The sequence below is a fragment of the Callithrix jacchus genome, chromosome 14, assembly GCF_049354715.1.
Source record: "Callithrix jacchus isolate 240 chromosome 14, calJac240_pri, whole genome shotgun sequence".
Lineage (NCBI taxonomy): Eukaryota > Metazoa > Chordata > Mammalia > Primates > Cebidae > Callithrix > Callithrix jacchus.
In genome coordinates, this window is record NC_133515.1 from 76,094,929 (window position 1) to 76,113,968 (window position 19,040).

A 19,040-nucleotide genomic window follows, 5' to 3' on the forward strand; every position below is an offset into this window, starting at 1 on the left:
GAGCCGAGATCATGCCATTGCATTCCACCCTGGGCAACAAGAGTGAAACTCCGTCTCAAAAGGGAGGGGAGGGGAGGGGAGGGGAGGGGAGGGGAGGGGAGGGGAGGGGAGGGGAGGGGAGCGGGAGGGGAGGGGAGGGGAGCGGGAGGGGAGGGGAGGGGAGGGGAGGGAAGCGGGAGGGGAGGGGAGGGGAGCGGGAGGGGAGGAAAAGAGGTTAGCCTAGAATGTCTTTCTCAGAACCACATTGATTGGCCATAAACATGAGGCAATCCATGTAAAACATTCAGCTCATTGCTTATCCATTTAGCTACTTCTCCAGTGTGTCACAATGCATGCATTGTATGCATCAAGCAGTTTATAGAGGAAACGCCTGGTTGCAAACATTTGGTTGTGTGGATATGTATATTGTTCTCCTAAGGCATGCTGGTACAGGAAACCCCTCCAGCCTTGGTATTTAAGTTCATAAATAATATGTAACCTTAGCCCAGAATTTATACACACATAAGGCTGGCCCTACAAAATCCATTTGATTTGAGGTTACCGAAACTTCCTGCATAAGCCTGAGTAAAGATTATTCAATTTCATACTATGTCCCAACAGCCTGGTAAAATAGCAAGAATTAGGGCTTTGGAGGAAGGATCCAGATCCCAGAACTAACTTTTGTAGTTATCACCTGACTTCTCTATGACTGTTTCCTCTTCTGTAAATTGCAGATGATAAGAGAATCTACTTTTATACAGTTGTTTCTATACGGTAATGATTCAAAGAGAAAGCACTTATGCTTCTAGGCTAGTTTAGAAGGTGATAGATGTCCAGTAGTTGAATCTGTGTCTTGGCCTCACCCAGCTTGTTGTTCTGAGAGAGTCCTAAAGTTATTGCTAAGAAAAACAAGATAACAATCCAGAACAAATTCTAATAGCATTTCTTCTTTTTTCAGCACCCAGTCTATAGTCTTCATAGTCATTATATCATGACAGGGAAACGAAAATGGTTGACATATTGTCATGTCTCGAGATAGTGGTAAGACAACACAAAAACCTACTTGAATACTAAGCCCTAAAGCAAGACACAGGAAAAATCTGACCTTGCTTTGTTTTGGTTTTTTCCATAGTGCCGGTTACTTCTCTTCTCCCACTTATTCTTCAACATTGCATCCTCATCGTCCTGGCTTAGGCCACCTCCTCTTCCCTGCACCTGTCAATTCAAATCAAGAGGAAGAGATAACAGGTTGAACTGTCAAAGAAACTGAACTTACTTCATGTATTAACTTTAAAAAATTGAAATGAACACAGCCTGAGGCACATGCAATTTCAGAAGAGGAAAAAATATTAAGTTGAGTAAACATTTAGCATCAAGATAAATATCATTTTGTGAATACATATAAAATCCATTATTCAAACTTAGGGTAGTTTTTCAATATGCTACATTCTTTTTTGGATCAAATCAATTAAAACCTAATGGTTTTATTAGCAAGTCATAGTTTAAGGAAATTTTCTTTGCTTTTTTTTTCAAACAGGGTCTTGCTCTGTCACCCAGGATAGGGTGCAGTGATGCAATCACTGCAGCCTTGACCTCCTGGGTCAAGCCTTCCACCTTAGCCTCCCAAATAGCTGGAACCACAGGCACATGCCCCCACAGTTGTGTGTATATATATATATATGTAAATATATACATTTTGTAGAGATGGGGTCTCCCTATGTTGCCTAGGCTCAAGTGATAATCTGATTTTAGCCTTCCAAAGTGCTGGGATTACAGGTGCGAGCCACCACACCCAGACCCAAGGAAATTATCTTAAGGAGAAAAAACTTGAGCAGATATGAAGGCTAATGTATCTGTTTCTATTCCATTAAACAGTACGTTTCTTGATAGCCTTGTCCCCACTTTTGGCACCTGGTAGACTCCTTTGCATCCATGAAATGCTAATCAAATGTGCCCTTAGACATGAAGCTGCAAGGTCAGAATGCAATCCAACACACATTCAGAGTTGTGGATACTGGCCCTCTTTTTAGCCATCCAGCATTTTGACCCTTTCCTAAGTTTGAAGAATTCTCCTGCCTTATGAGGCTTGATCAGATGCCTCCCATTTTAGAGGCTGAAAGCGCCAGGTTCTTCTAGCCTCCCTTGCAGCTAAGGCATGATAGATACATGACCTAGGACATACCACTCAGATGCACCTACCCCAATTAACACTGGCCGTTGCAAAAATAATTCCTAAGGCAGATACTTGATATTCTTTCTACTTTCTAGGACAGCAGTGGCAGTGAGGGTAGTGGTGGTGACCAGTATCTGTTACAAACATATTAGGAAATTAAAGGTGCTGTTTTCAGTGCTTTCCCCACTAGCACAGTTGTACTGTGTGATTTAGGCATTGCTGCTGACCATAGAACCCCAAACTTGGTTCTCCAGCCTCCCAGCAAGGACATGAGCTATCCATCTCCTTTCAACAAATTCATTTGCTGCTTAAATCAGCCAGTTTGTTTTCTTTTGCTTATAACTAAGAAACCTGATTGAAACAACACAAACATCTGAACACTATCGAAGATTAAGAAAACACAACTTTAAACTTTGTTCATCACTCTAGAATAGACAAATCTAATCAATACTGACAAAATGCAGATCAACAGTTGCCTAGAGCAGAAGGTGGAGGGATAACTGGGAAGAGGCATAGGGATCTTTCTTTCTTTCTTTCTTTCTTTCTTTCTTTCTTTCTTTCTTTCTTTCTTTCTCTTTCTTTCTTCTTTCTTTCTTTTCTTTCTTCTCTCTCTCTCTCTCTCTCTCCCTCCCTCCCTCCCTCCCTCTCTCTCTCTCTCTCTCTCTCTTAGACAAGGTCTCACTCTGATGCCCAGGCTACAGTGCAGACGCTTATGATGGCTCACTGTAGCCTTGAACTCCTGGGCTCAAGTGATCCTCCCATCTCAGCCTCCTGAATAGCTAGGACTACAGGTGGATGCCACTATGTCTGGCAGATTTTTTTATTTTTGTAGAGTCAGGGGACTCACTATGTTACCGAGGCTGGTCTTGAACTCCAGGGCTCAAGCGAATCCCCTTCCTCGGCCTCCCAAAGTGCTGAGATTGTAGTCATAAGCCACTATGCCTGGCTGCACAGGAAACTTTTTAGGATAATAGAAATGTTCTACTGCTTAATTGTGTTAGTGGTTTATGGGTGCACTAATTTGTCAAAACTCACTGAACGTATATTCTATAATTGGGTACATTTTATCTTACATAAATTATACCTGAAGATAGTTGATTTAAGACTTTATTATGGGCCGAGTGTGGTGGCTCATGCCTGTAATTCCAGCACTTTGGGAGGCTGAGGTATATGGATCACTTGAGGTCAGGAGTTGGAAACCAGCCTTGCCAACATGGTGAAACCCAGTATCTACTAAAAACACAAAAAATAGCTGGACATGGTGGCAGGTGTCTGTAATCCCAGCTACTGGGGAGGCTGAGGCAGGAGAATTGCTTGAACCTGGGAGGTAGAAGTTGCAGTGAGCCAAGATCATACCACTGCACTCCAGCCTGGGTGACATAGCGAGACTCTGTCTCAAAAAAAAAAAGGGCAGGGAACAGTGGCTTATGCCTGTAATCCCAGCACTTTGGGAGGCTGAGGTGGGCAGATTACCTGAGGTCGCAAGTTCAAGACCAGCCTGATCAACATGAAGAAACCCCATATCTACTAAAAATACAAAATTAGCCAGGTGTGGTACCACATGCCTGTAATCCCAGCTACTCAGGAGGCTGAAACAGGAGAATCGCTTGAACCCAGGAGGCAGAGGTTGCAGTGAGCCGAGATGATGCCATTGCACTCCAGCCTGGGCAACAAGAACAAAATTCCATCTCAAAAACAAACAAAAAATAACAACAAAAAAAACACTTCACTATAAAATATGGAATGTGTCCAAACCAAAAAATAATAAGTTGGCAGGGTGGGAAGATACACACTGGTAAAAAGCTATTGGAGAACAGCTACATAGTTATAAATAAGGAATATAAACAAAGGCCCAAAGTCAAGGCCATATGCTGTTTAAACTCTTGCACATTTTTAATGTAAGCACGAAAGTTATGCCAAGGTAGGGCATCTTTCATAACTATCTTGAATCTTTTTTCACAGCCAATATAAACATTACTAAAATGAAGACTTTCTCCTCCTTAGCAATTGTTAATTTGCTTGATATCTAATCCATTCTAGGATGAATATAATTAAATCACAGAATGTTATAGCCAGAGCCCTGAGAAAATTATTCTCTCCAACTTATTCATTTATAAAAGAAGCAAATGAGACCTGAGGAGGGGAAGAGAAGTGGCCCACCCAAAGCCACACAGCTTTAAAAATGGTCTTTAAAAGTGATTTCTGTTACTATTTTGGGGAAAAAATATCTTTAAATATGCAAAGCCATGTCTTTATGGGATTTTTGTGGGTGATTTTTCCTGGCGATTTAGTCATTAATCTGTAACTAATTGAAAACAAAAAATCCATATATCATAGGTAAAATGAAAACTTATGTATTTTCTAAGCTAGAATATCCTCATACTCACGTATGTACACATGACCACTTATTTCAAGACATAATACTTTATTTTATTTTATTTTTTGTAGAAATGGAGTCTTGATCTGCCCAGGCTAGAGTGCAGTGACATGATCGTAGCTCAGTGTAACCTGGAACTCTTGGGCTTAAGGGACCCACCTGCTTCAGCCTCCCAAGTAGCTTGGATTACAGGCATATGCCACCATCCATGACTAATGTTTTACTTTTTGTAGAGACAGCGTCTCCCCATGTTGCCCAGACTGTTCTTGACCTCCTAGCCTCAAGCAATTCTTCCACTTTGTCCTCCCAAAGGGTTGAGATTATAGGCATGAGCCACCATGAGACATAATAAATGTGTGATGGATAGTAAGTTAGAAATTTTATTTAGTAAATTTCAAAAGCAACAAAACTACATTGGAGGTCAGGCATGGTGGCTCATGCTTATAATCCCAGCACTTTGGGAGGCTGAGGCAAGCAGATAGCTTGAAGCAGGAATTCCACAGCCTGGCCAACATGTTGAAACCCTGCTCTACTAAAAATATAAAAATTAGTCAGGCATGGTAGCGCACACTTGTAATCTCAGCTACTCAGGAGAATCACTTGAACCCAGGAGGCAGAGATTGCAGTGAGCCGAGATCACGCCACTTCACTCCAGCCTGGGGAACAGAGTGAAACTCCATCTAAAAACAAAAACATTACATTAGAGAAAATTTGGAAAGTATATAGGGGACAAAACAACTGTAATGCTTCTATTTAAACAACTATCCTGATCACTTGTTTGTATTGACTGTTAATATTTTTTCTCTGGAATCTTTTACATAATTATTAATGAAGCCTACCTAAAATTTTATGCCTAACTTTCCCATCTATATTATAGCATAAACATTTTACTTTCTTTTAAAAATTGGATCATGGCTGAGTGCAGTGACTCATGCCTGTAATCCCAGCATTTTGGATGGCCGAGGATGGAGGATCGCTTGAGGCCAGGAGTTCAAGATCAGCCTGGGCAACATAGCAAGATCCCATCTCTGTAAAGGAACAAGTAAAATAAACATGGGATTAAAATAAAATAAACATGGGATTAAAATAAAATAAACATGGGATTAAAGTAAAATAAACATGGGATTAAAATAAACATGTTGTACAGATAAAATAAGTGAAGAAAAACTTTTTAAAAATTAAAAAAATTGGACCATTGTTATTTAAGCTGTTTTTATTGTGGCTGTTTGAGCAGAGGGTAATCCCAACTGATGTTAATAATCTCGGGTATTCTTTCATTCTTTTTTCCATCCTCATGTAATTGCATGCAGTCATATACAGAATACACATATATGGAGTAGGATTGTCATTGTAGGTTTATATACTATACTTCTCTGCATCTTACTCTCACTTAATACATTGTGGCAATCTCTCCAAGTTAATTGGTATAGATCTAAGAAATTACTTCCTTTTTTTTTTTTTTGAAATGGAGTCTCACTGTCTTCCCAGGATAGAGTGCAGTAGTAGGATCTTGGCTTACTGGAACCTCCGTCTCCCAGTTTCAAGCGATTCTCTTGCCTTAGCCTCCAGAGTAGCTGGGATTACAGGTACATGCCACCATGCCTAGCTAATTTTTGTATTTTTCGTAGGATCAGGGTTTCACCATGTTGGCCAGGCTGGTCTCGAACTCCTGACTTCAGGTGATCTGCTTGGTTTGGCCTTCCGAAATGCTGGGATTACAGGTGTGAGCCACCACACTTGGCCCTAAGAAGTTACTTGTAATAATGTTCCATGGAGCAAATGAACTGTGTTCATACTTCTCCACTGATGAACATTCCCTTTATTTCCATTATTTTGCCACTGGAAACAATCTCACAACAAACATCTTGATACATAGAGCCTTACATATTGGTGCTTTTATCTATGTGGAGTTTCCATAGATGTGGCTAGGCTGCTTTCCAAAAAGGCTATAACTATTCTCATTTCCCCCAGGAATGTTGCCTGAGTACCTTTCTCCTGCATTCCAGCCAGTAGTGGATTTTTAACACTTTTTAGTTCTTGTCAGTCAGATGGGTGACAAGTGACAGTTCATAGCTACTTCTGCTGATTGCTAGTGCTACTGAGCATCTCTATGTTGTATTCTTACTATACATTTAGATTGGCTTGTCTGTAAATTAACCCTCTGATTTGCCTAATTTTCTTTTGGATTATCTGCCTTTTTTTTTCCTTTACCAAGTAGTGAGAGTTTTAAAATAATATGTATTAACTGTTTATTTGTTATACGCAATATTTTTCCCATTTATCTTTTTGCCTTTTGACTTTGTGGTCACTTTTTCTATTGAAATATTATTTTTCTTTTTCTGAGACAGAGTCTCTGTCCCCCAGTGCAGTGGCACAATTTCAGCTCACTGCAACCTCTACCTCCTGGGTTCAAGCGATTCTTGTGCCTCAGCCTTGTGAATAGCTCAGATTACAGGCATGCACCACCACATCTAGATAATTTTTTGATTTTTAGTAGAGATGGGGTTTTGCCATGTTGGCCAGGATGGTCTCAAGCTCCTGGCCTCAAGTGATCCACCCACCTTGGCCTCTCATAGTGCTGGGATTACAGATGTGAGCCATCTTGCCTACCTGGTAAATTTTTTTTTTAATTCTATTTTATTTTGTCATTAAGCTTATATTAGCCATAATGAATTAGAAGTTTTCCATCTTTTTCTATAACCTATAAAAATTTCAATTATATTGGAATTATCTGTTCTTTTTTTAAATTGCATTTTAGGTTTTGGGGTACATGTGAAGAACATGCAATATTGTTGCATAGGTACATACATGGCAATGTGGTTTAGAGCGTAGCTATGAAACCGTTTGATCTTGGTACCTTTTTAAAAAAGTAGTCAGATCTTCAAAGCCTTTTTAATTTTTTCAAAAGAAATTGATCTAGGCAACTTTTCAGCTTAATTTAGTCATTTATATTTTCCGAGGAACTATGTATTTCCTCAAGTTTGTCAAATTTGTTGACAGAGCCTGTAGTCTCAGCTACTTGGGAGGCTTAGGTGGAAGGATCATTTGAGCCCAGTAGTTCAAGGCTGCAGTGAGCTAGGATTGCACTACTGCACTCCAGCCTGAGCGACAGGACAAGATCCTATCTCAAAAAGAAAAAACGATTTGTTGACAGAGCATACGCATTTTCCCATGTGCTATATAAGGAATGGTGGAGGGAGAAAGAACATTTGTTGAACAGCTGCTATGTGCCAAACACTATGCTTCATATTTTATTCATATTGTCTCATTTAATTAAATTCTCATATTGATTCTGTTGAGGATATGTCATTATCCCCATTTTCTAGATGAGACTTCTGAGGCATGGGAAAATGAGGTAATAATATGCTAGGATCATGGCAGAGGGAGCCAGAATTGTAATTCAGGCAGGTCCATACAATTTCAGAACTGGTTCTTTTATTTATTACTTCTGGCTTTCTCCAAATAGTTTCAGAATCATTGTATTTAGTGACTAAGAAATAGCTGCTTAAGAAAAGGTGTCATCATTTTCTTTCCCTCCCCCAATTACTAGGGAAGTTTTCTGGTTTTTACTATAATAAATGAATATAAAAAGAAATAGAGTCCTTTTTCTCCATATTTAGGACATTTTTTTCTTAAGCTAAGTTTCCAGAAGAGAATTTCTAGGTTGACAAGAATGACTGTGATAATGAATAATATGTATTAAAGAGTACATTTTAAAAGGGAGCATAGTAACAGGATTATATAGAAAGGTAATATGACTTATTCTGGAGAAAGCCTTGATATGACTATGAGAGTCCCTTTGAGATCTCACTTGTAGTCTGCTCTTCATTTCATACTGGGAATCCCTCACTCTGAGCCTAGTAATTCTTCACTCTGCCGTTGCTAGCCCTTGAATCACTGCCTACCTTTGAATAAATAACCATGAGATGCTGCCACATGCCTCTCACCAAGTTAATGTGGCTCCTATTCCCCCCGACTTTCCTCTGTTCTTTCCATCTCTATGGTTGCAGTGCTAACCCCTATAAACACCCATTCAGGCCTTGGTAGACCCTCGGGAAAATATTAAGTTTTTGGAAAGAGTCTGTTGGTCTCTATATCGTGGCTGATCATGATATAAAGCAGTGGTTTTCAGTTTATATTTTTCGAAGCCCTCAGTCATCCTTGAGTCTGTCTTGAGTGCAGAGAGGAAGCCACCAAGCTGATGGGGTTCTGGGTCCTCCTTCTTACCCTCTTCAACCAGAGTCCCTCTGTTCTTGTCTGATTCACATACTACAGCTTTTGGGAAGGATTTCCTTTTTTTAATTTTTTTTTTTTTTTTTTTTTTGAGACAGGGTCTCACTCTGTCATCCAGGCTGAAGTACAGTGGCATGATCATGGCTCACTGTAGCCTCAACCTCCTGGGCTCAAGTGATCCTCCCACCTCAGCCTCTCAAAGTGCTGGGATTATAGGAATGAGCCACAGTGCCTAGCAGGGAAGGATTTCCTTTGAAGATTAGTTTCCACTGTTTAAAAACAAGGGTTCTAAAAGTATTTATATAGAGAAATAAGAATGTTGAAACAATAAGAAGTTATAGCCAGACTTTTCAGTACTCTTTAGGTTTCTGTTAACGTATTATTTTAAAAAGTTTTCTAAATTAATTTAAAAAAATTTTTGAATAATATGTTACCAGAAACCTAAAGAATACTGAAAAGTCTCCTGATCCTCCCGGAGACTGACCTAGAATGTGTACCCTCCTCCCCACATACACACATAAGACCACGAAAACTGAGGATTGTCTATTACTTTCCAATTACTGCTGTGACAGAAAAGGAAAGTTTTACACTTTGGGGAATTGAAATTAATTGAAAGCAGACTTGAGTTAATTTCCATTTCAGTGTCCTTTATTGAACGGGTCTTTAGTGCACATTTTTAATTTAGTAGAATGAGAACTTTTTATGCTGGGGGAAGGGTGATGAGAAAATACTTTCCCCTGAAACTAAAATATTCATCAGGACAAATCCTGCAACAGTTTTCAAGAAGAGAGTCTATATGATCTCTGTGATGTAGAAAAAATGCTTTCAGTGTTATGAAAAGGGCTATTTGCTTGTTTTTTTCTATACAGCCTAAAAGCAGCATTATTTTGTGACAGTAACACTTTGTTTGTTCATGTTTTGTAGTTTTCAAAGCACTCTCATGTACGTTATCTCACTTGATCACTACAGCAATGCTGTGCAGTAGGCCAAACATATGTTCCATTCATTTTATACCCGAGGAAGCCATCTCGTACAAATTATTTGCCAAAAGTAACACCAGAAGTTGCTTCAAGTAAGACCAGTTGTCTTTCTATGATTCTCTAAATAAACTGCTTCATGTCACAGTATTCCAAAGCACTGTAATTTAAGGTACCATTGTCATTTTTAAAAAGGTATCATGTGGGCTCTGATGGCTATCTGAAACAGGTTGGATGGACTGATACAAGGAAGAAACTTTTGGCAGGTCTGATGAGAGAAAGAGATTGAGAGAAAGGGAAATAATACTAAGTCGGACTAAAAAGAGGGATGCAACCACCAATTCGGAGAACATGAAATATTATTTGTAAAATTCTAAATGCGGGTTGGGCGCTGTGACTCATGCCCGTAATCCTAGCACTTTGGGAGGCTGAGGTGGGTGGATCACCTGAGGTCAGGAGTTCAAGATCAGCCTGGCCATCATGGTGAAACCCCATCTCATTAAAAAAAAAAAAAAAAAAAAAAAAAAAAATTTGAAATGCAATTTGTGGCCAATAGTTTCTAAAAGCTAGGTGAGATGAATAATTTTCTAGGAAAATATGCATTACTAAAATTTGTTTTTAAAACGCTAGAAATGTTTTTATCCAGAACAACTATCTGTAGAAAATATTTAAAGGGAAGGTCAAATATCTACTCTCCAATAAGAAATGATTCAGCATAATATCACATAAATAAATAAATAAATAAATAAACATAGTCTAAATAAATGCCAGAAAATAAAAATATAACACTACGATCAGCAAAGTATGTTCTAAAATAAAGATGGCTTAAGGCTTATGAAACGATTAAGAGAATTACTCAATGTAATGCAATGAAACAGAGTACAGTGTGACCCTAGAAGCAAAGTGGTAAGGAGATAAGACAATTCTCACCATATGTAGATACACAAGTGTTTAAAACTAGGATACCTCAATGAAAATGTAGCTTTTTATGCCCACAACCAAATAAAATCATCCTTGAATACATAGCAGTTCAAAGTGGCAAAGCCAATAAATTAATGAATTAAAATTAAAATAGGAGTCTGGCGCAGTGACTCATGCCTATAATCCCAGAACTTTCGGAGGCCAAGGCAGGTAGTTCGCTTCAGCCCAGACGTTTGAGACCAGGCCGGGCAACATGGCAAAACCCTGTCTCTACAAAAAAATACAAAAAAAAAAAAAAAAAATTAGCCAGTCGTGGTGGTGCACTCCTGTAATTCCAGCCACTCAGATGACTGAGGTAGAAGAATCACCTGAACCCAGGAAGTCAAGGCTGCAGTGAGCCATGATAGAGCCACTGCACTCCAGCCTGGGTGGCAGAGTGAGAACAAGTCTCAAAAAAATTAAAATAAATAAAAGAATTAAAATAGGACTCTGTCACCAGACATCTCAAACAATAAGTGGCCTTATTTTGAAAATGGTCGTCAGTGCTCAAGTCAGCCTCTTACGTGACCCTTTCTCAAATATGGGTGCTGCTAGAAACAGGGTGGCTCCTGCCACTAAACTAGGTCACAAGGCCATCACCCCTTCTTAGTTAATTGTCCATCCCCAGACTGTGAGCAACTAAGGAGCACACAGGGAGTTTTACTCATCTTTCTGTCTCCAGCTCCTGGCACCATTCTCAACATACTCTCAACAAATGTTTGAGGAAGTGACCTGAATTCTCACGCGAAAGACTACCAGAGAAACGTGCTTTAACTACAACTTGCTTCACACCAACAATAAAGACTTCGTGGTAAATATAAAGAGTTTGGCCTGAAGATAATCTTTATTAGGAAAAAAGCCCTGTTTTATTTTAACAAGCAAAGTTCCACTGGTGGAAACATATCCCCTTGTTCCTACTCCCCAGCTTGAAAAACCAAGAGAGAGCAAGCTCTCCTAGGAATGGTCCCACCCCAAAACGAACTGTAGTGATGTGCATCACTGCCAGCAGCCCCAAAGTTACCAGAGCCAGTGAGAACAGGAGCAAAGCATAGAGAATAGATCCATAGTTCAGGGGCACAGAAGGCTCAGAAATGAAATAACAAAGATCCTTCCATCCTCACTCCACTGGCAGGTTAATGTTTGTCATTGTTCACCTAAGATCAGTCAGGAGAAAGTAAACTGGTAGAGTTAATATGTGTCTACATCAATCAGGAAAAATAGAACATGAGCATGCTATCACACACACAAAACCTATCACTGGCCAGAGATTATTTTAAGTTTAAAAATGCCTCATTGAAAATGTGAAAACTTATCAAAAGTTTCAGATCAGGGCTGAAAGTCACTTCCAGGGGCTCTTCTGACTCATTTTTATGCTTGGCATATTTAAATGTCTCAGAACCAGATTTTGTGAGCCTGAATGTCTCCCCGGTCTCTGCATCTGGTCAGGGAAAATGTGCTTCGTCTCTTATCTTATCCTGATTTGACTCTCTTTAATCTCAATCTTTCAAACACAGTCTCTCCCTGGATTCATCTGAGTGTAAGTTAAAAGCCTCCCAGAAGCCAAGCACGGTGCTCAAACCTATAAATCTCAGCACTTGGAGAAGCTGAGGCAAGAGGACCACTTGAGCCCAGGAGTTCAAGACCAGTCTGGGCAACATAGTGAGACCCCACCTTTACAAAAAGTTTTATTTATTTATTTATTTAACTGGGCATGTTGGCATGTACCTGTAGTCCCAACTACTTGAGAGGTTGAGGTGGGAGGATTGCTTGAGCCCACAAGGTCAAGGCTGCAGTGAGTAATGACTGTCCCACTGCACTCCAGCCTGGATGACAAAGTGAAACCCCACCTCAAAAAAAAAAAAAAAAAAAAGCCTCCCAGAGACACTGTGCAAGAGGCTGAGAGCCCCAGTAAATATCTACTTAAAAAGACAAAAAAGTGACTGTCACTCTACATTCACTAAGTAAGTCCCGATTAATAGGAAGGAAAGACAAAGAAGGACAAGAGTGCTCTCCTGGGAAATGCTGGAGGGAAAGAACCCTGGGCTCCAGAGACAGCTCCCTCCAGTCCTAGAGATGGCTCTGATTTGCAGAGGAGTATATTAACATGGAAAAACTTTAGTCCTCAGGAAATGCTCCTTCTGCTAAAGCAGAGGCAGTTCCAGGACTCCCAAGATCTGAACCAGGTGGCTGAGTTAGTAGTACCTTGTGAAATGGATCATCAGTCACCAAAGCCTAATTTAGGTGAGAGGGAAACCAGGTTACTGCTGCCCCTCCCGGGAGAATTTTTCTCATAGTTCAGATGAAATGACATTCAATTTGGAGCTGCCTTTGGCACTTTCAGAACAGCTAGGAAGGAGAAAAAGAGTACAATCCACTCTTCAGAATGACTATAATTTCCCACTACTGCTCAGTGAACAGAAACTCCCAGTGAGCAAAGCCTTCAGATGTTGGAAATCATAGTCAAACTTTGAAAATCAGTTAGAAAAATAGCCCACAGCCCATACATACTTGACAGGGGTCAGCAATGGTCTCTGGGTACTAAAACCACAGCACGTCCCCCTACAGAACTAGTCCACTTACAGGCCTATCTGGGGATCTCAGTCCTACAAACCTCTGCTCTCTGCCAACCAAGTCCTGCTCAACCCTCAAAGGGCAACTCATGTCTTAGGGCAACCCTAATGAAGCCTGCCTTGGCCATTCTCCTCAACTGTCATCTGTCATCTCTCCTCACCTAACCCAAGGATCATCTTTTTTTTAAGACAGGGGGTCTTACTCTGTCACCAAGGCATGGTGCAGTCATGGCTCACTCAAGCCTTGACCTCCCAGGCTCTTCCCACCTCAGCTGCTCAAGTAGCTGAGACTACGGGAGTGCACCACCACACCCAGCCAATTTTTTTTTTTTTTTAGTAGAGACAGGGTTTCACCATATTGCCCAGACTGGTCTCGAGCTCCTGTGCTCAAGCAATCCTCCCACCTTGGCCTCCCAAAGTCCTGGGATTATTGCAGGCATGAGCCACTGCACTTGGCCAAGTCTCACCTTATAACCCATTATTATCACAGAGTCCAGCGGCAGAAGCCTAGATATGAGAAAGAGTCAACATTTTTGTTGACCAATGACAAGTGTAATTTCATCATTAGTTTGATTATTTCTTTTAAATTTCAGCTTATTTCATACGTGCCCTCCCTAGAGCTAAAGCACACTGAACTCCATCAGTGAGCACATTTTTACCATATCTGAAAAGTTTAGAACACGGAGAAAAGGGCTAGAGACATTCCATAAGGGGACCAGAACACACTGGGGCAGGTTTTGCTAAGAAGCTATTTTCTGATTCCTCAATCTAGTATTGTATTATTTCAATTTCTTTGTTTGGAACAAGTTGGGACAGGAATAAGTTAATAAAAAATAGAAGAGAAGTGTTCCATCCCCCTGCCTCCAAATGGAATTACATACTTCTCCTTTGTCCCAGATAGTTACATAACAATCCTGTTCTTCAGATTTTTTTTTTTTTTTTTTTTTTTTGAGACAGAGTCTTGCTCTGTCACCCAGGCTGGAGTTCAGTGGCACAATCTTGGCTCACTGCAACCTCTGCCTCCTGGGGTATTTTTTGTTTGTTTGTTTGTTTTGCAGAGATGGAGTTTCACCATGGAGTTTCACCTGTTTCCCAGGTCATGTTGCCCTGATCTCAAACTCTTGGGCTCAAGCGATTTGCCCACCTGGCCTCCCAAAGTGTTAGGATTATAGGCATGAACCACTGCACCTGGCTTCTTCAGCATTTTTTAAGGTATTTAAGGAAAGACACTGAACAACCTCACTTGAAATCTATTCTAGGGCTGCTTAAGCATGCCACAAGGAAGTCAGCCCCTGTGTAGATTATGCTCATTTCATCTTGCTCTGATGTTACTGGAAAATGATTCCTTTACCTGAAGACAAGTTGATCTAACAGGGCACATACATGCTGCCCCACACCATTTCCTGCCTTTAATACTCTTCAGAGGGTCTTCCATTTTGATTTCTGATAATGCAATCTATGAACACTTTCATCAGGCTTCTCACTGTAGAACTAAATAAAAGGGTTCCTAAAAGGTCAGGAAGACAGGTCACCTGCTGGCTCATACAGTCTGGGAACAGAAGAGTACTAGACTGAAAGCTAACCCTGACTTCTTCCTGTGGGGCTTTGGGAAAGCCAGGCACCCTCTCTGGGCTTCCATTTCCTCATCTGTAGTATGAGGGGGTTTCAAAGTCCTGGTAGCTCTAAAATGCTGAGGCTAAAATTTAACAGGGTAGTTCCAAATATCACTCAGCAGTGTGGTAACATGGTGATATCACAACCAATGGCCTCCCTTCCCTAGCCCTCCAGCCCCCAGAGTCTTCTGTAACTGTTCTTTTGTTTAATCGAAACAAATCGCCACCTTACCCCAAACTGAAATTATGCTAAACAGTTCATCATTTCTGAATCCCTAGTATTTTCACTATACAGTTTTATGTGTCTTTAAGGAAAGGAAACAAAGGAAGGTCTTTAAGGAAAGGAAATAAACTGGCTCTCCCGTCCCCTGCCTTTTTTTCCGCTAAATGAATATCCCTGGTCACTCTTATATTTCTTTCCATCGAGTATTGCCACTGGGCTGTTCCCTGGTCACCTCAAACTCCATCTGTTTAGATCACATTGGTATCTTTAACCTCTCCAGCCTCCCCCTTCAGGTTACCCTAGCTCTGTCACCAGCACCACCACTGACCCAGGCTCAAGACTGCAGAATAATCACCTCTCATCCTAAAATTCACCAGTTGTGAAATCCTTAGTCAAATCCACTAGTTGCAAAATCCTTACGAGTCTTACTTTGTAAGTTTCTTTCATTTTCTCCTTTGCTTTTCATTGTCACCTCTTTGGTCAGCCCTGACTGCTTCGTGCCTAAACATCTCTAGGAGCATCCTAATTAGTTCATCCATCCTCTTCACTGCTACTAGATTGTCTTCCTTTAAATGTCACTTAGATGATCTTTTGCTCTTGCTCAAAAACGGCAATAGGGTTTTTTTGTTTGTTTTTTTGATACAGAGGCTCGCTCTGTCTCCTAGGCTGTCATGTAGTGGTGCAATTTCGGCTCACTGTAACCTCTGCCTCCCGGATTCAAGCAATTCTCTCTTCCTCAGCCTCCCGAGTAGCTGGGATTACAGGCATCGACCACCATGCCCAACTAATTTTTGTATTTTTAGTAGAGATGGGATTTTGCCATGTTGGCCAGGCTGGTCTCGAACTCCTGACTTCAGGTAATCTGCCTGCCTTGGCTGCCCAAAGTGCTGGGATTACAGGCATGAGCCACTGCACCTGGCCCGTATTTTTTCTCTTCATAAAATAAAATCGAGATCTCAAGGTCCTCCACAATGTCCCTGGCCCGGACCTCCAACCTCATTTCTTTCTTTCTTTTTTTTTTGAGATGGAGTTTTGCTCTTGTTACCCAGGCTGGAGTGCAATGGCGCGATCTCGGCTCACCGCAACCTCCACCTCCTGGGTTCAGGCAATTCTCCTGCCTCAGCCTCCTGAGTAGCTGGGATTACAGGCCCACGTCACTATGCCCAGCTAATTTTTTGTATTTTTAGTAGAGACGGGGTTTCACCATGTTGACCAGGATGGTCTCGATCTCTCGACCTCGTGATCCACCCGCCTCGGCCTCCCAAAGTGCTGGGATTACAGGCGAGAGCCACCGCGCCCAGCCCTCCAACCTCATTTCTGATCCGTAGGAGGTCTGCCAGCCGCCTCAGCCTGGTTCATCACTTGCATTTCCTACTTTGTCTCTCCTCCCTGCTGTCTGGTCTGCCCTGCTCACGCCACTTCAATGGACAAAGCTTTGCCCATTCTCCAAAGTCTAATGCAGGCCCATTCCCTTTCTGGAACTTGAACCCTTCAGTCCAACAGAAAATCATCCTTTCTTTCTTGGGATAACTGTAGAACTCAAGAGAAGTCAAAACAAATTTTTCTACTGTTATTCATCTTACGTAAATAATCTCATTTTCTAAGTTAATTGTAAACTTCTTTGAGAAAAGAGGCTATTTTTTTCCACCTCTATTATCCCTGTACATAGGATATATTCTAACATAGAGTAGAAGTTCAATAGAGGTTTATTGACAAATACACAAAACTGTCCTAAACACTGACAGTGGTATATGACAGCATATAATCCCCCTCGATTAATCAATTATTGATAATTAATTGATAAGGTGTTCTCGAATCTAAAAATCATGGATGTAGAGACTAAGGGAGAAATGATTGGTAGAAGGAAATCCAGACTGGGAGAGTAGAACGAAGGGATTTAATGTTCTAGCTAGGCTCTAAATGGCATTTTCAGAGTTACAGGGTCATAAAATAGGATGATCTACAACAGCTTAGCCCTTGTTACATATATTAGATTCTAGTGTTTTGGATTTAAAAGCAAACTCAATCCTTTTCTTCCTTCACCCACTTTGGAATGCACCTGCGATCCTCGCTGCTTGGTGTTTGCCCACTTCTTTCCTCTTAACACCTCTCCAGAGCCTGCCTTTGGCCCCTAGTGTCTGCCATTCATCTGCTCCTGGATGTTCCTGTCTCTAAAACAAATTATGTGATGGACTTTGAATCATGAGCCACTAGATGCAGAATAAATCTAAAAACAAAAATTTATCCCTTTGAAAATAGTATTTCCAGCCTAGTCCTTGCATCTTTAACTCCTTCCTATACATATTTTAGTGTAGGTCCTTCCTTTAGCCTGTGGTATAAATCTGGATGTAAAATTCACATGCAGAACAGATCCCTGCTTCTTAAAATCCTGTAAATTCAGTTATCATAGATTTTTTTAATGTACTGTTAATTGCCCATTGGTAAAAATTAAATGAATAAGTAGATGCAATACATTTGAAAAGTCATTAAAATGTTAAAATAGACTGTCTGGAATCAGAAGCAGAGAGAAGCTCATTTGTGGAAATCCTGGGCTGTAAGGGATGGGAGGAGGAAGAGCTAGGTTGAACCTCAAGCTGTGATTTATCTCTACCAAGGCCTATTTCTGCCCTATCTCTTGGCAACTTCAAAGTCTCCTCAACTTTACAATGTCCTACTACCCTACAGCAAGGATAAAAAAGATCTAAGTTCTCTGCTTAAATGTCACTTTATTAGAAAGGCCTTCTTTGACCAATACATGAAAGAAAGGAGTCCCAGCCTCTAAGCCCTATCTCCCTTTCACTGCTTTATTTTTCTCCACAACATTTACCAATCAAATGATAATGTTACATATTTATTTGCTCATTGACCATCTTGATTTATCAGCTCATGAGGGCTTGGTCGTTTTTGTTCATTCTGTATTCTCTACCTAAACCAGGGTCTAGCACAGAATAGGCCTTAAATAAATAGGTGTTGAATGAATGAACAAACCAACTTCATAGTTCAGCAAGACCAAACGAAATGAAACTGCACCCACCACAACTACTTGCCATATCAACTAAGGAAACAATGTAGAGTGGTAAAGAAAATCAAATGGAAAGAGTATACAGAGATCAGTCCTGTCACTTTACAAACATGGAAAATTGGTCCAGAGAAGGTAAGTGACTTGGCTAAGTTATAAGCTCCTGTTTTCACAGAAAAAAATAAAATGATTCACTACAGAGTCCCAATTTCTTATATACATATGGTGATTACGGAATCAGATCAAATGTCTTTAATCTCAGTGAGGCAGGCCTCAGAAGTAAGTGGTATAAAATGGCTGTCTAGTTAGATGCCTTGCCCAGATATATCAACCTCATTGCCTGTCATCAACATTATGACTCTGTTCATTTGAATCTTGAGAGATTTTTTAAAACACACTTAAATCTGTTCTCAGCTAATACTTCAGCCAGTTGAGAGCAATACTGAGATCCGTGCTAGTTGTTAATAGGGAGTAGGAGAATTTGAGTTTGAAGTCTGAAAGTTGTGGATTCAAATCCCAAGTCCATGATTTAAATAGCTGGTTGACCTTAGGAAAATTACTTACCCTATCTGAGTCTGCTAGCTCAGTCTCTGGAATGACCGTTAAGTCTCTAGTGGTGATTATTGCTATGCTTTGCAGTTTGGTTCTAGTATAAAGCTGGAAACTCAGCTTTAGCCTGAGATCAGTAGAGATAAGAGAAGAAGCAAATGTGGAAGTCTCCTGAGGAGTCCAGATGTAAAGGTCTTCCAGGATAGGGATGTGTTAGCTTCCAAGGTCTGAAGCACCGAGCTCAGAAATGAGCCCCACCCGGGAGCTGGTTACTGCTGCAGCCATCAGAATGGAGCCCTCCATCCACAGCCTCAGCCCAGCAGTGGATAGGAAGGGAGCCCACCAGCAACCAGCTGCTTGGCATCTC

The 19,040-nt window shown here is 40.7% G+C and overlaps 1 protein-coding gene across 50 annotated transcripts in view; it reads right to left on the minus strand.

Moving 5' to 3' along the window:
• ARHGEF33 (Rho guanine nucleotide exchange factor 33) overlaps nucleotides 1-19,040 on the minus strand; it is a 142,924-nt gene that overhangs the window by 112,794 nt on the left and 11,090 nt on the right. For all 50 annotated transcript variants that reach the window (XR_013526655.1, XR_013526652.1, XR_013526649.1 and 47 more), the window contains one exon: nucleotides 1,085-1,194. Coding sequence is in view for 41 of the 50 variants with exons in the window: in XM_078349468.1 (XP_078205594.1) it covers nucleotides 1,085-1,109 (25 nt within the window). In the remaining 9 variants the exon portion in view is untranslated. The remainder of the gene's footprint in view (nucleotides 1-1,084; nucleotides 1,195-19,040) is intronic.